Here is a 16,697-nt window from a genome sequence, read left to right as displayed (position 1 = left end):
TTTGTGATTTGGGGTAAGATGGCTAATCGAGCCCGTCTCTGATGCTCGTATGGTGCTGAAGTTGCTGGCTGCACAAGCTGAGCTGTGTGATTGGGGATTCAGTTAGTGTTAGTTCAAGGTGATAACAAAACATTGTCTTCTAAAAGTCCTGAAAATGGCCACTAAGGAGAGAAGAAATGGGTGGGGTCAAAAAGAAGGAGGCAAGAGGCAGAGATGGAAGAGAGACAAAGAAGGAAGGAGAAAGAGGTACCAGCCCAGTTTGGGAAGAGAAGACATTGAAGTCAGTAGTTGACCGTTGCCAGGGAAAGCAAGTGGGGAACAAAGATTATGGAAATCAGAGTGTGAAATATTCTCTCTGCTTATATTTAGGTTGTCATAGAATAATATTTTTGGTGATTTTGTCAAGAAAAAGTCCTCGAAGTAAATTAGAAAGGTTGGTTGGCTTGTACCTTCAAAGTAGAGAGTCAGGATCGTCTGTTTCCTGGGTAGTGTCAGCTCAGTCAAGCCAGAAATCCGTCTCTGATCCAGAGTGTCTGGCGGAGGCCTAAGGCGGTCACGGAAGCGGCTTCCATTAGTCACATTGTTGTGACTGGCAGATGGGCTGGAACACTTACATGTGGTATTCACATCACTGAGGACTCGACCTCTGCCTTCCGCTGAGGGGATCAGAATAAAGGTGCTAAAATAACAAAGGTTGGGATGTGAGAAGCAGACTGAGATATATTTTGTGTCTCACCAGGAAGTGCGCGTTGAGTTTTCTTTTTCTTTTCATTTTGATAAGTAGAAGTTTGTCAAAGAACACATGCAGCTATGCTGTGTAGTTGACTATAGGTAGAACCACTTTGGGTACTGTTACTGTTCCACAATCTAGGAAAGGCTCTAACCCTGGAATGGTGTCATATTAAGATATGTCCTTAGCCATGTCACATGAGTCCTTGGGTACTCTTTGTTACATGACAGTTCAGATTTCCTCTTCAGATTTCAGTGTTTATACTTGGTGGGTTCAATTATAACTTCTCTCTTAGAGGTTAAAAAAAAAAAGCCTGTAACTTGGGGCACAAGGTCAGCCTCATTTGCCCAAACCTTAAGTTAAAGTATTTAATTGCTGAGTAGACTGGGAAACTCTTATATGAAATAAAAGCCCTCTGACTTTGTTTTTATAACACCAACCCTATTTGGAAAAGGCTTTTCACTTAGGAGGAAAAGCAGAAAGGCTATCTTGCTGTTGGACAGGCCAAGCTTGCAGAAGTGGGCTCTGGCTAAAGGAATGTAGACATCTGCAGACATCTTTCACAGAGGCCAATTTCTGCAATGATGTGGTCAGATGTGGTAGAGCCCAGCTGTTTGCTCTACTGAGAGAGGCTTTAGTTAGCCCACACAGCCTCCAAGTGCTGTGTCTGAACTGGCTCCAACAGCAAGCCTGTTAAGGCTCACTATCCCCAGGGTGATGGAGTTTGGTAGGAGAAGTTACAGATGAAGACCTAACTATTAAAAATAAAAGTATCACAATGGGGAGATAGACTATGCACATTCCCCTCTTATTCCATGGACTGTTAGAATGCAGGCAAAACATAATTTATCCCTTACCTCTAGTCATTGGTAGACATGTTGTGATTTTGATTATCTATGTCACCACAGGTGCCATTGAGTGAAATACAGTCTTCCTTTCTGAATACCTCTGTGCCCTAGTTTATTGGTTCAGAGGATAGACTCGATGCAGACTTCCTGAGTTCAGATTCATCCATGACATATTGCTAAGCTATGGGACTTTGGTAGTTGGTTTAACCTTCCTAAGGCCCTAATATCCTCAGAGTAAAAGATAATGACCGCAATAATCACCTCCAAGAGTTGCTATGAAAATAAAACATAAGAACAGAATCCTAGCGGTTAGTGGAAAATTCTGTTTCCTCTGAATTTTAATTCATCTTAATTTGCTAAGGGCTGCTGCTATCTCCACAGAATACTTAGCTATATGACCTTTAAGGAGCAGTGGGTCAACAGAGAGGATGATTAAAAAGAAAGAGAAAGTCATGTGCGTGCTACACTCTCATTTACACAGGAGTAACTTAATTAAAGAATTATCTTCTTTGGAAATGCTGTTTGTACTGAAACCTTAGAGTAATATCCTCTCTAATGAAAACAGCCCCATGTGTCTCCTTAGACTCTCTCACGCCTTACTGCCTTCCAACTAAAACAAGACATTCATTTGTTCCTAGATTAGACCCTTTTTGGGGGGGGGTGTTGTGTGCAAGTAGAACAAATTTTGCTCAGCTTGTTTAAGAAATTTCTATTAGCTCACAATTCTCAAGATTGGAATCTCAGGAAAGATATTGTAAATCTCTACCACTTTCTGTAGAGCTATACAAAGGAGAGTCAGAACTACCATCGGATGGTGTGGGTTGAAACAACTGAAAATTTTAAAGTATGTTATTTATTATAAAAGATAAAATTAATGGCTGGGCAGTGGTGGTGCATACCTTCAAATACAGCAGTTAGGAGGCAGAGCCAGGTGGAGTTTGAGGTCATCCTAGTGTACAATAGTTTACAGGATGGCCAGGGCTACATAAAAAAAGACTATCTCAAACACCTCTCCCCTCCCCCAAAAGATAAAAGTATAAAATAAAAGTCAAAAATGTGAATTAAGCCAATCACACTCCATTCTGCCGATCTTAAAGGAGGCATGGTAAAGTGGTGTGGTGCCCCGGTGAACGAGTGTGGAGAAAGGAACAGGGTTGTTTGTTTCCTGCTATTAAAGCAGAACATTCTGTTGCAAGGGGAAAGCATTCACACTTTAATACTGATGCCTCGGGTTAAAGGTGAGGACCAGATTATGAGCCAAGTGTTTACCTGTGAAAGTATGAGCAGGGTTGTAAGGGCAGAAAGTGGCGAAGCAAACCATCTCCCCACTGCTGGCCTGACGCACAGTCTGTTTTCAGTTCGCACGCTTGTGTCTGTAGTGGCATCTGCTACACCCATGCCACTATGTCCCCACTCAACAGCCATCGATTTCCTAGGAAATATGAGAGTTTAGCCCATTGAGAGAAGAATACCTTGTCTCCTGCTTCATTTCTTTAGTGGGGTGGTTTGGTTTTTATTTGGGGGAGCGCAGGGTCTCACTGTGTAGCCCTGGCTGATCCGGAACTTAATAATAATCCAGGCTAGCCCTAAGAGCATAGCTTTTATTTGTCGGTTGTTCTGAAATTCTATGTAATATTCTTAGCACCCGTAGTTCTTGAATCAGTTGTCTTATTGATTTCCAAACTCTTTTTGTCCACCTTGTTTCTAAATTCATGCTGACTGTGCCATTATTATCTGATTATTTATTACACTAACTTGTCTGTGGTGTATGTGTCTGTGCGCCTGTGTGTGATGGCCAGAGGGGTACATCAAGTGTCACATTCACTGTTGATCTTTTGAGACAGGATTTCTCACTGAATGGAGAACTATGTTGGTGACTGGCAAACCCTCTAGATCTCCTGTCTGTGCATGCCACAGTGCTGGAGTCATGGCGCACGTGTGGTTATATCCATTTTTTATGTAAATGCACTCTCATCCGTGGGCATCAAAAGCTCTCTTACCCTCTCAGCCTCTACCCAGCTCTGTGCTGTGACTTTTCCACTGCGGACGCTTAGAACACTAACTTCCTGTTTTGTAACTGTGATAAAATTTTCAGCCTTCTATGCTTTTGGTAATGGAATGATTCTATAAATAGAAAAACAACAATGCTCATAGTATGATAACTTTTCAATACCTTGGGAAGAACCTTTTGCGTATCTTGCTTTGGAGGATAGAAACAACGGACTCTGGACTTTTCCATAGGCCGTTTCACCTTGTTATATGCAATGCCACTCCATACGTGCATTCATTTATGTTACACAGTTCTTGTGGCTTTTACTGGGCACCCTGCAAAGGCTCAGGGGCCTTGTGAGGCAATCCTAGGATTTGGTGTGGGGGCTGGGCTGGATCCAGTGGAGCTGTTGTAATGGGCCATTGGTGGGGAAGGATTGAAGCTACTGACCTTGGCTGGCTTGCGATTTAAAACCGATAGACTTTAGAAGGGTTGAGCTCCCTCCTCTCTATATCCCTATATTCCATTTTTCTATACATCTGTGTCCAAGCTTTTGCTTGCCCAGGATGTTCTGCATTCTGAAGTTTGGGATGATACTTTGTCATATGAGGGATAAAATGACAAGATCTGTGCAGTTAAATTATTCCCCCCAAGCTTTAATTGTATGAGTGGATTGGCTGATTCTCATGAAAGCCAGAGGAGGGTATGTGACAGTCTCCTCCATCCCAGGATTGGAACTACAGATGGTTGTGAGCCAGGTTGGTGCTGGGAACTGAGCCCAAGTCCTCTGGAAGAGCAGAAAGTGCTCATTTGCTGAGCCACATCTCAGATATACTTTTAGTACTCTTTTGTCTCTTCCTGCAGAAGATGAGTAGGTGAGATGACTCCATCTGGATGCTGCTACTCTTTGGTTCTCCCATTCTCCTTCTTACAAGCAAAGCATGAATGTCCATTATTGTATGGATATGAATGCACACACACACACACACACACACACACACACACACACACACACGTGCGCGCTTACATGGCCACATTCTCTCTCACCGACTGTAGAGAAGGCAAACATCGTATTATCACAATGCAAGCTGAAATCAATGAAGACCAGAGAGGCCGAGGAAACCTGGCTCTAGACACTCAGTTTTCCTGCTGCTGAGTATGAAGTTCAAGGCTGCTGCCAGCCCAGTTCTCTCCCCTGACCCTAACACTGAGTGTGCATTGTACGCTGTAGATTGTTCCAGAATTCCTGGAACTATAAGCAAGGTGAAGGGCAGGAGCAGAGTTTGCCTGAGTCCCTGCCTGCAAGAGGGAGAAGAGAGAGGGACAGCGTACAAGCAGGCGGCCTTCGCATGTAGATGTAGGATGTATCCAGCTCAGAAATCCATGTTAGCTGTGCAGTAGTTGTGTGGAAGATTTATTCTTGAGGGATTGTGGTATTTATACTAGAAAGCTTTGGAATGTCTTCTGTTTTATAAAAATTGACTGTAAAACATGTGACCTTTTAAAAAATAATACTTTTTAATCTTTGAGACTTTCATATTATGCCCACTGCTACTTCCCTCCAGCTCCTCCCAAACTTCCCCCAAAATGTCTCTGCCCCGACTTCATTAGTTGCCTTTTCTTCCTTTTTAGCTAATAACTTACTGAGTCCAATTACTGCTGCCCATGTGGGCATGGGTGAGGGGCTGGGACTTCCTCCTCCTCAGTCATCAACTGCCAAAAGTTCCCAAGCTAGGGATGGATAGTCTCACAATCCCTCCCCCATCCATTCTGGAATTTTGGCTGGCTTGATCTTGTGTGGGTAACCATAGCTGCAGTGTGCTCATGAGTGTAACAGCCATGCTATGTCCAGAAGACAGCAGTTCACAGATCTGCTCCCCGTTTTCTGGCTCTCACATTCTTTCTACCCCCCTCTCTCGTGATGTTCTCTGAGCCTCGGGTCAGGAGTTTAGATATGAGCACTCAGAACACAAACCCTCTGATTAGCTATTGTTGGCAACTAGCATCAATGTTTAGGCTTGAGGACACGCAAGCTGAAGAGCTGAATGCTTTTCTGTCGGTGTTCAGCCTTGCCTTTCAGATATAGGTGTAGCCACACCTTCACCCAGCTCTCCCCAGGAACTCTTAAAGACCCTCCTTCTGGATTCTGAACGGAGTCTTTACCCCAAGACACGTGACAAGCTGTCTGTAAACAGTAACGCCAAAGTGACACTGCTTTTAGTTTTTTTAAGGGATTTCTGGTATTGACTGTTTCCAAGCTTTTGCTAAAGAAATATTTACATGTTTGGCCCTTATTTTTTTTCAGACTGATGGTAGAGTTTGAATTCCTGTAATTTTTGTGAAGGAAGAATGTGGTAATAGTTGGGAGGTGATCTGGGCCAGAAGGGGCGGGGTGGGGTGGGGGGAACGTCATTTCTGAGAGTAGGCATTGAAAACTTTGTAACGGATTTCAATGTGACCTTTCTGATCCAGGTTGGTAAGAAGTTGGCTTAACTTAGATCTGTACACATCGCTCCTTGGTTTTTGGCACCTGGGCATTTGAAATGGCAGGCATCTTTTTGGCATCTCCCAGATTTCATTTCCTGGTGTACTGTGTACATGTTGGTGTTAAGGGGTTCCTACCATGTCAATATGTTCAATGTTCCAAATGTCCTAAACTACCCAACTTGATCAGGCTTCTATATTTTAGTGTCCTCTGTTTGCTGGGGTTTGCTTGATCACTTAGAGGGTTATCTCTCTCTCTCTCTCTCTCTCTCTCTCTCTCTCTCTCTCTCTCATTTGCTTATTTCTTATTTTTCAAAGTATGGAATTCTGTGTTTTGTTTCAGACCCAATGTCTGTGGATCACGTTATAATGCATACTGTTGTCCTGGATGGAAAACCTTACCTGGTGGAAATCAGTGTATTGTTCGTAAGTAAATGGATAACCTGTCACTCACTCAAATGCTATCGTGGCTTTCGTTGCATACTTGCTACTGAATACTAGGAATGTGTTTAGAGCTCAGCCTTCTGGAGATAAGAGTTTCCTAATTTTTTCTGAATCCCATTTGGGAAACACAATAACTTTCCAAAGCACTGCCCTTCTTTAATCAGGGATTTCCTTTAGAACATTGCTAAATCTACAGAATGGAGCCATGGGGACTCTTTGATTACAGTTGTGTGCTGTTTGCACGTGCTGCTCCTGGCTGCATAGATGAGTGTAATCATGCTAATGGGATTTTGAACAAGGGCTTCTCATTGCTCACTTCCTCATTGTAATTTCTCCCTGTTTGGCTGTAATGTGCCTGGGCCTCCCCAAACCACCTACATTAATTTGAGGGAAAGGGCAGGTCTAACTCTTGGACAAAGAGCAAAGGCAGTGACTTATTTTAATGATCAAAGTCACGACTGGCTGTGGCAGTGCACACCACCATCTCAGAACTCCAGGAGCTGAGGCAGGAGGATCAAGAGCTTGAGGTCAGCTTGGGCTACTTAGTGAGACCATGTCTCTATAAAAACCTAGGCATGGTGTTATACACTTTAATCCTAGCACTTGGGAGGCAGAGAAGGTTGGATCTCTGTGAGTTTGAGGATAGCCTCAAGGAGGATAGATAGCCTCATCTATCCAGGCCAGCCAGGACTACACAGAGAGATCTTGTTTCATCACATGATGTGCACACACCAAGAATAAAGAAAAAAATGTACTAATGGGGTAGGGATGGTGGGATTCAGAGTTTTCTAAAGGAGCTTGGCAGGAGAATCCTTTCCTCCTAGTTCTTCGGAATTCTCTGGAATATTTTCACTAGGCATCAAAATAAATGTTGCTGTGATTCTATGATCTCTCATCTGGGAACAGTTTGTCATATCTATGAAACCATTTACCATGTTTCAGTTGTGCATTCTACCCTGTTTATTATTTTAGCCTTTTTCATTATGTTTGCCTCTTACGGGCTTTGAAGGGGTTTGGGTAAAGGACCACACTGAGTCTAACAAGTAGTGAGCGAGTCTTAGTTTGCTGAGAACTACAGCTCATCTGCCATTTAATTTGCTCTAGAGGACACTAGCAGAACACTTGGCTCTGGGTGACACTGGTAGTGTGAATGTCTCCCTGACTTGTAGAATCAATTCATAGTGGTGGATTCCGGATTCTACCCTCAGGCTGCCAGTATAATTTGGAGCGGACCGACAATTAAATGTTTATAATAAAATCATATGCCAAGAATACGGTTATAAGATTTCCATTATTAAATTATAAATTAATATAAGAACAGAGTTCTCATGAGATTTTTATTTATTTGGTTTTCTCTTCATAGCTTGTCCAGGGACACCGAGCGAATGGGTTCTGTTGAATAAGAGAAAGGGAGAGAAATACCAATATCGATAAGGGAGTTACTGATCTCAAGCTAGTTTCTTTACTCTGGTAAACTTGCTTTGTACATGAATACAAGAGGGGCAGTGGGCTGAGCCTTGGTCCCTATGCCTAGCTGTGTGCTGAGGAACTCTATGTTGACAGACTTCTGATTTGATTTGCAGCCATTTGCCGGCATTCCTGTGGGGATGGATTCTGCTCGAGGCCAAATATGTGCACTTGCCCGTCTGGTCAGATATCTCCTTCCTGTGGCTCCAGATCCAGTGAGTCTAACATGTCATTATAGACAATATTATTTTATGTGGTTATGGCCTATTTTCCCCTAAATTTGCTGTTAGGTTTTTTTTCTTTGCCTGCAATACATTTCCCTCTGACTAGAACATCTGCCTTTTTCAGTTTGCCTGGAATTCTTGGACAGGCATTCCTGGATCTAGCCTCCCACTTCTTTACTCTTCATATGAAAATTGCCTATGGGGTATAGTTTCTAGGAAGAGCATAAAGATTATCACCTTCAATGTCAATATAGCCCCCGTTCATCTCTGTATCTTTAATAGAAGCACTGGGGAAAAGTGTTCACAGGACTGATCATAGAATGAACTGTTTTTTGGTTCCAGGAAACTAACCCCCCCTTTTTTTGTGCTACCGAAAAATAAAACTGATTCAGTGAAAAACATATTTGAAACTCAAGACATTTGCCTTTCTACAAGGAAACCACGAAACTCAGTGACATACGGACATACAGACATACAGACATGATATAAGCATGCTGTTTATTCTGTCTGGCCACACAAACATCCATAGTTCATGCTAGAGAGCCACCCTTCTGGTTTTACTGGGTTTTTTTTATCTTTAAGTGTGGTATCCAAAGTATTGAAAAGGGGGACATGTGGGGACTGGGAGGCTAGTTCTTTCTTAGTTGTTTAAAAAGTTAAAGTTTATGTTTGTATAAACAGTCCTCAAAATTCCAATTGTTGCCAAGGCAAAACAAATGTGTATTCCTATTTCCCTTCCAGTTTCTGGAGGAGAAAGTGCACCCCCTTACTGCTATTCTATGTTGGATGGGATTTTCAGAGTCATTGGTGTGGTGCAAGTGTGTTCTTTTTTTGTCTGGTGCAAGGAGAGACTGCAATGTGTCAAGATTCCCTGTCTGCTGAGAGGCCTCACATTGACTTGTGGCTGTTATGAGCCCAGTGGCTGGCTCCAGTGAGTTGTCTGGTACAGCAGATCTTAGTGTCCACTCATGTCCCTTGGCGTTCGTAGGGGAGCACATGAAGTTGGCTTGAGAGCTTGGTCACCATTTTTCTGTCCAGGGATGATCCAGAGTAGAGGAAGGGAGGGGTGTTGCCAGCTCAGTGGACACAGAAGCGACTTTCCACCGGTGACAGATGGAGCAGCTCTGGGGCTTCTGGGCTAGAGTTTGGATAGCTCTGAGATTTGTTCTACACTACTTCCTAAAATTTCTGACCAGAACCCAGCCTCAGCCCATAGTTCGCTTCCTGGAATCACTCCCAAGCAAACTACCTTTGCTGAAATTGTTGTCTCAGAGTCCGCTTCTGCGGAACCCAAGTAGAGCTGGCCTAACACTAAATAAAGCTGGTTGTAGATCAGGATAGAAATTCCCCTGTGACCTGGGACTCTTAACTCCACACACTGAGCATGGCATACTTGTATTTGATTTTAGCCTGGTTTTATGTGTGTGTGTGAGCTGACTCTACCCATCAAAGGCACCCAAACTGGAGGAACAGAAAGAGACAACCAAGTCAACTGGCCATTTCAGGAACATGCAGGGCATCTCTATGTGTACCCCAAAGACCCCAGACTGCCACTGAGGAGAGACAGCCTCAGTATGGGAAAGAGCAAAGTTATCAAAACGGGGATAAAACCATCCTCTAAGACTGGCCTCTCTTATCTAATGGTCACCTTAAGGGAAGAAAGTCACAGCTCATTATCCACATAGAAAGTTAATCCAGTGACAATGTGAGTGCTGAAGACTTCTCTGTGAGGAAAAACCATGGGATGTGGACAGGATTTTAACAAGGCCAGAGATGGTCCTGGTATGCTTCAAACTATTCATGAGGTTGGAAGAAGTATGTCAGTAAGACCCTAGGCCAGATGTAAGCTAGAGATTTGAGTCTGGGTGTTATGGATGGTGCTTCCTAGAAAGTTTGGATCTGTCTGGGGTGCCTGGACTTTGGGCAAAGCCCCAGAGCCAAGTGTAGATCCGAATAGTGTGTAGAAAGACTACTACTTCCTCAAGATCTTTGAGGTATATGGAGTCTTAAAAATTATTGGCTTGAACTCTCTTAGAATTAACATTGTCTTAAGAGCATGAAAAAAAATTAAAGTTGGCAATATTTAAAAAAAAATTAAGTGTAGCTGAAGATAGCCAAAATCCCTTTCTGGTTTTTGGAAATGATGTTTATGGGTTAGTTGTGTTGTGTTAGAGAGGCGTGGTCATCCTGTAAAAGTTGTCTGTGTATATGGATCATTTGATAACTCTCCTGCTAATGCTAATGGGATAACATCCATCAGTGAGATATTTTCATTCAAATACCTGTTCTTCTAAAAGGGCCCAGTTCCCAGGGCATCTAACCTTTGTGTTGTGACAGAACACTGTCATCTACAGCAACCCTGGGCACTTGCAGCCTGCAGGCTTCTGGTGGGGCAGGTCTGACTTCCATCATTTTTACTACTCGGTCCTATGGAAAAAGAAACTCTAATTATTATGTGATGGGGGATGAAGGGTTGTGGGTCTCTGACCTCTTACTGTTCTGGTCTGATGGAGGAAAGGCCGGAAGGAAGCTGTTCTTGCAGGTGGTATTTGACTTGAATGGCCCATGAATCCTAAACGGGAAGACATCTCTCCACAAAATTTTAATCCCCAGCCGGCGATTCTCATGGGAGCAGAAGGATTCAGCTTCCCTTAGACCTAGCAGGACTCTGGCCACTGGCCACTTAGGCTCACAAGTTGAAGAAATATTAGACAAAATGAGAGCTGGGGTTTTTCTTTGTTTTCCTTCTGGATTTTAATTCCAGTTCTGTTTAGGACCCTACTTAAGTTTCTGAGTCCAGGGTTGGATCCTGAGCAATCCTACTTCTTATAAAGTCCTACCATGTTTATTAAATGAGTTTACAACCCTCCTTAAATATGTATGTACACATACATTTGCAAATTCATATTAGCTTGCAATGCTAGGATAAAGAACTGTTTCAGGGGGCTGGAGAGATGGTACAGCAGTTAAGAGCATTTGTTCTTCTTGCAGAGGACCCGAGTTCAGTTTTCAGGATCTATAACAATAACTCACAACCGCCTGTAATTCCTGATCCATGGGCTCTGGCACCATCTTTTGGCTTCTATGATACAGGCATAATACTCATACAAATTTTAGGGAGGGAGGGAGGGAAGGGAGGGACGAAGGAGGGAAGGGAGGGAGGGAGGGAGGGAGGGAGGGAGAAAGGGACAGAGAGAGGAAGAAAGGGAAGGAAGGAAGAAAGAAAGGTGATTTAGAGGGCTGGAGACCTGACTCAGTGGTTGGCTGCAGCAGGACCCAGGTTCTCCCCCCGCCCCATGCTCTCGCCAGGTGCCTCACAGCTGTCAGTAAGTCCAGCTCCAGATGATTTGAAACCTTCTGGGCTCCTAAGGCACCCATACACATACACATAAGTACAATTTAAAAAATTATCTTAAAAGAGAAAAATGTTTCAGGCTGCCATAACTAAATATCATGGAACTTTATTTTATGGTTTTAGAAACTGGGAATTGTAATCAGGGCCCTGGAAGTTTTCATATAAGGGTACATATTCATAGCTGTCACTCTCTGTATATTTTCACATGACAGCAGAGTAAACAGTCTCCTGGTCCTCCTTGGAAGGGACTGTCTCAGTTATTTCCCCATTGCTGTAATAAAAATACCCCAGAGAAAGGAGTTATCTCGCTCACAGTCTCAGGCTAGAGTTCATCACTGAAGGTAGGTCAGCGTGGCAGGATCTTGAAGCAGGAAGTCACATCCCATGTACAGTGAAGAGTAGAAAGCATGAATGCAATGCATGCATGCCGGTGCACACCTCATTTCTCCCTCTCTGTACAGTCCCGAATCCTAAGCACGGCAATGGTGGCACCTGCAGTGGACAGCTACTTACCCTATTATGCTAGCTCTGTCTGACCTGTGATCTGCAGACATTTCCGAGCAAGCCTTTCTCCATGGTTTGCTTTCTCCGAGTCAGTAGGCTCTTTGACCAAGCAGGATTTTAAAGCCAGTGCACTGTAGCTTATCAGCCTTTCCTCTGCTCATTCATGCGTCTGGCATCCAGCCCCAGAATGTGTTGCATAGTCTTTGATCACAGAGATTCCTCTCTAACTCGTCTCTAACTGTTTATAGTTTTACATCAACATCTGTGGTTTCCATGGAGATACATTTTGTGTTAAGTATGAGGTTGGGGTTAGGGTCAGCTGTTACCTATGGGTGTCCAGTTGCTTCAGAAGATACCAAAATTCGGTCTTTAAGCATTTAGTTTTGCCATGGTTTGTCTCATAAAGGTTGAGGAGATGGTGGGAGTAATGAGTGTTCCCCAGGGAAGGTTCATCAGGTTGTTGGATGTCCTGGAAGGAATTGCCCTTTGTGGCCTTGTCCTGAGGTGAGTCATCTTACCCTGCCACATACTCCTGCCAGTGTGTGCTCCTTGTAGGCACAAGACAATGGGGCTGAAACTGTAAAATGGAGTCTCCAAAGGTATGAGCCAGCGTGACCCCTGTCTCTCTGCAGGTCGACTAGTCAAGTGTTTCACATAGTGATAGGAATCTGACTGACAAGATTTACCTTTGTGGTTTGTCAACAGTCTGCCGGGTGTGCTTTCGTGAGTCTGAACTCTCTGCTATGCCATTGATCTGTCCCTTCTCCATTGTCACACAGTCTCATGTGATAAAATAAATCCATACTCTTGCTTTGGTCTTTCTTTCCGAATCCTTTCGGTAATCCTTCACCTGTCCATAACAAGCTTGGGCTGACCACACCTATACCTCCATAGCCTTAGCATATTTTGATAGGAATTATATTAAATCTGCATATCAAATGGAGGAGCACTCCTATCTCATAGGAACCCGCCCTTTTCAAGCTTTGTCGTTTTCTGTTTAATTCGATTCCAGTTGTGTCTAGGGACACTTCTACTTCCAACATAGATCTGAGACCGTAGGAAGACCAAGGAAGGTTAAGAGTGTGGTACAACCATGTGCCAGGATTGTGAGAGGGCTCAGAGGAAGAGAGACTTGTACCATAGCTTCTCTGAAAGGCTTGGCTCTAGAAAACACATTTTAGGGATCTGTAGTGTTTACACTGACAGGGAGGAGCACCCAAAGGCTGTCCAGACTCACCTTTACACTTGTTGAATTAGTTTTCTCTCTACACAGACTTTACGGAAACTTATGACAGATGCCACTTCAACCTAAACTTTTCTGAACAGCTCAGGTGACTTTTATGTTTTGGAGGCGCTCTGGCCCTGTTTTAAGCTGTGTGAGTCTGTAGACACCCACAGATGTTTATGCACCTAAGGGAATTATCGGTCCAAATGAAAACTGTCTGTGTCTTGCAGTGACTCAGGCCACCTTAGTGGATTGTTGTCTCAGGTATAGAGGCTAGAGATTTCATTTGCCTATTTCATTTTTCTGATTGGGCTTTTCCCAGTGCTGAAATTAAAACACACATTCAGTCGCTTATTTGAAAATTTCCCAATGCTCTCTCTGGGGGCTGAGCCTGCCTAGAGGGTGATGGTTGAGATGTTGAGATCCAAATGTTGGCCCTGCATCTTTCCCTTCCTGTGCTGCATGCATGCCATTCCTTTCTAGTTAGTCATTTTAATGAGTTTGTACCGCACTTTCTAAAGACAGGCTTTGAGCTCTTCCTGAGACCTTCTCAATGGAAGATTTTCAGTGGGTGTTTGTTGAGTGATTGAAGGGACCGATTCTGAAATGAATACAATGCTTATTTGGGACCTTTTGTGGCTGCAGGTAAATGTGGGCCGTGCCTGTTACTTCTAGGATGTGGATCCTGGTGTGAAATGATCAGAGGCTCTCTGGCCATCTTTAATGGGACTTTTTCATTAGGGGTCTGACTGCACAGGTCAGCTTCAACTTGCACAATGACTGCTTAGACTCTCTTAGTATTCTGTTTCTGGTAAAATCTCAATACAGGTTGAGTTTAGGCATGTGTCTTGACCTGGGTTTTTTAGCACATCCATTGATGGATACTGCAGTCTATGAATGTGAGTAGAACTCACACTCATTTTTTCAGAGTTTTTTTCTTTCATTAGACAAACTCTTATCTGCTAATTATGAAACATCTGGGATTCCTGTTTAAATTAGAGACTAAATTTGACTAGGTATCAGGATGCAATCCAGAGGAACACCTGCCTGTGAGTCTGGTCCCTCTAAACGATTTCCAGATTAGGCAACAAAGGCAAAGCCTTGTCAGAGATACTAGGTTTGCACCCACCTTCTAAAATAACTTTTGAGATGAAGTCTCAGTCTGTAGATTATGGGAATTTGCTCTGTAGCCCAGGCTAGCCTTGAATGTATGCCAACACTTCCACACGCCAGCCTCAGCCTACCCAGTGCTGAGTGTTAGAGACAAATCACATGCCAGGCTTGCTCCCACTTTTAAAGGAACACTTTTTCCTTAAGCTCTAGGACCCATCCATGAAAGCAGTGATGGAGGCCTCCATTCTGCTGATAACCCCAAGGCCCACTGGGCAGCGTGACCACTGGGCTCACAATGACTTTTGGCCTTCCAAGTCTCACAGGGTGGTTTTGTTTTTTATAAAGGAGAAAGAATATTTTTAACCTGGAGAAGTTTCAACTGGAAAGAGGGGGTTTAAGGAAATGAAAGCTGTATCAAGGGAGGCTTTTGATCTGTCACGTTTCAGTGTACATAGAGTCATTCTTCCTGGAAAGGAGATTTTGCCCTGACTTTCAATTTGAACAAGTAACTGGGAAGCCACTGTGCAAGCCACTGATCACTCTTTCCTTTTTTTGTTTGAAATCGCAGAGTAGCTAAGCGGCTTTGTTGCTCGTGTGGGAATGGAAATCAGGCCTTGGCATGAGCCACTTTAATTGAAATCAGTTTGTGCACTGAGTTTGCTCGAAGGATGACGTCATTTCCTGCCCTTTCCCAGTCCTTGCTGTTTTTCTAAGATAGCATGGAACTAAGCATAGCACTGAGTTTTAAAGCAATTGTACACCATTTCCTGACCCACTTAGAATAGTATCCAAAGCCTTAAGCATATTTTTTCCTTTCTATACTTGTAGATTGTTTTAGAGTTAAAAAGCATTTGGCTTAGAGGCTTTAATGGAGCCTAAAGTAACCGTTTGTCTGCATGGTTTGCTTGATGTCTGTAGCAGGGGGAGCTATTAGCTCTTGTAGATGGAGGGAAAAAGGTTAAAATGTTTGAATCATTATCCTCTCAGAGCTATATAGGCACCTGGGACACACGGGGCAGCTTCTTAACCTGGGTTACTCTTCCAGTCTGCTCATTAAACCAGATGTGCAGGGTTTCCCCTTCATCATCTCCCATCTGGCTTGAGATAGAGGACAGAGCAGAAGTCAGAGAGGATCAAAGAAACAGAGAGACATTTAAAGGGTGATGGAGACTGGTGGGATTTGATGAGAGCTTTAGTTTGGTCCCCGAGAGCTAGGGACAAAGAAACAGGAGAGGTTAGGAGGGGTTCCACAAAGGGACCACCTCAGAATACCTAGCATTTCTAATGACTCATAGTAGGCATTCAGATTTATTTGTCAGGGGACCGAATGATCTGTTTCCAGGTCAGGAGGCTGTTCTGGGAGCTCTGATGGGTGTTTAGGGCCCCACTGGAGAGGCTTTGAGTGCTGGGGTGCAGGGATCTTCCGGCTCCGGAGAAATGGAGCCTTTGATGATATTCCAGGAAGAGACCAAGATTCTGGAAAGGCAGATCACTTTCAACTCTGTGTCTGAGAGGGTGAAGTAAGAACAGGAGTTCAGATTTTCATTTTTCGGCTGTCGGGCTAGGTTGACCTCTGAATATTTGTAGCTCTTTAGACAAATGACATTTTTTCACATAGTCAAGTAGTCATTTCTTAGCACTGCTGCGAGGACAGATGAGGTTGGCTGTGGGGAGGACTCTCTTGTACTCTGGGGGGAAGAGTACTCTGGCTTGCGCATTCCATGAAGACAGCTTAAGAGTGGTCAGAGCCCATTGGCTCCTGCTTCTGCATAGAAGGGACAGACCTCTGTTCCCTGCGGAGCCATTTCCACTGGGAATTGACTCCCACACATAGGACACACCAGAAAAAAGCCAAAACTCTGGCTTCCAACTATGGCCTCATATCGAGAAGTGTCAACAGGACTCATGATTCCCTTAGCCAAGCCTTTAGTCTTCTCTAGGTAGGGTAGTTACTGCTTCTAGCAACCAGGGATCAGCTGGACCTTTTGAAAATGCTATCAGCACAAGATAGCCTACATGCTAGAGGAGAGAGCATGTTCTGTGACTATGGACATCTCTCATAGGAGGGTCTACCAGACATTTCTAAGACTCCACTTTTAGTGTGTCACTGCATAGCATATCACTGTCTGTCTCAGGTCTGATGGTATCCACCCATAGCCTAGGATTTAGAAATGCACACTTCTCTAGGTGAGAATGTGACATAGAATGGATTTGAAATACTGATGGTGACCCTAAAAATTCCACCAGAGAACTCCTAAACCTGATAAACAGCTTCGGTGAAGTAGCTGGATATAAAATTAACTCAAACAAATC

At 43.7% G+C, this 16,697-nt stretch overlaps 1 protein-coding gene across 2 annotated transcripts in view; it reads left to right on the top strand.

The window, feature by feature from the left end:
• The window catches only part of Fbn1 (fibrillin 1), a 206,071-nt gene that overhangs the window by 21,532 nt on the left and 167,842 nt on the right, over positions 1 to 16,697 (top strand). For both annotated transcript variants that reach the window (XM_021156745.1, XM_029472540.1), the window contains exons 3-4: positions 6,396 to 6,478; positions 8,080 to 8,178. In XM_021156745.1, coding sequence (XP_021012404.1) covers positions 6,396 to 6,478; positions 8,080 to 8,178 — 182 coding nt within the window. The remainder of the gene's footprint in view (positions 1 to 6,395; positions 6,479 to 8,079; positions 8,179 to 16,697) is intronic.

The sequence above is a fragment of the Mus caroli genome, chromosome 2 (genome assembly GCF_900094665.2).
Source record: "Mus caroli chromosome 2, CAROLI_EIJ_v1.1, whole genome shotgun sequence".
Classification (NCBI taxonomy): domain Eukaryota; kingdom Metazoa; phylum Chordata; class Mammalia; order Rodentia; family Muridae; genus Mus; species Mus caroli.
The sequence above is the reverse complement of the archived record's forward strand: the minus strand, read 5'-3'. Positions and strand labels throughout refer to the sequence as shown.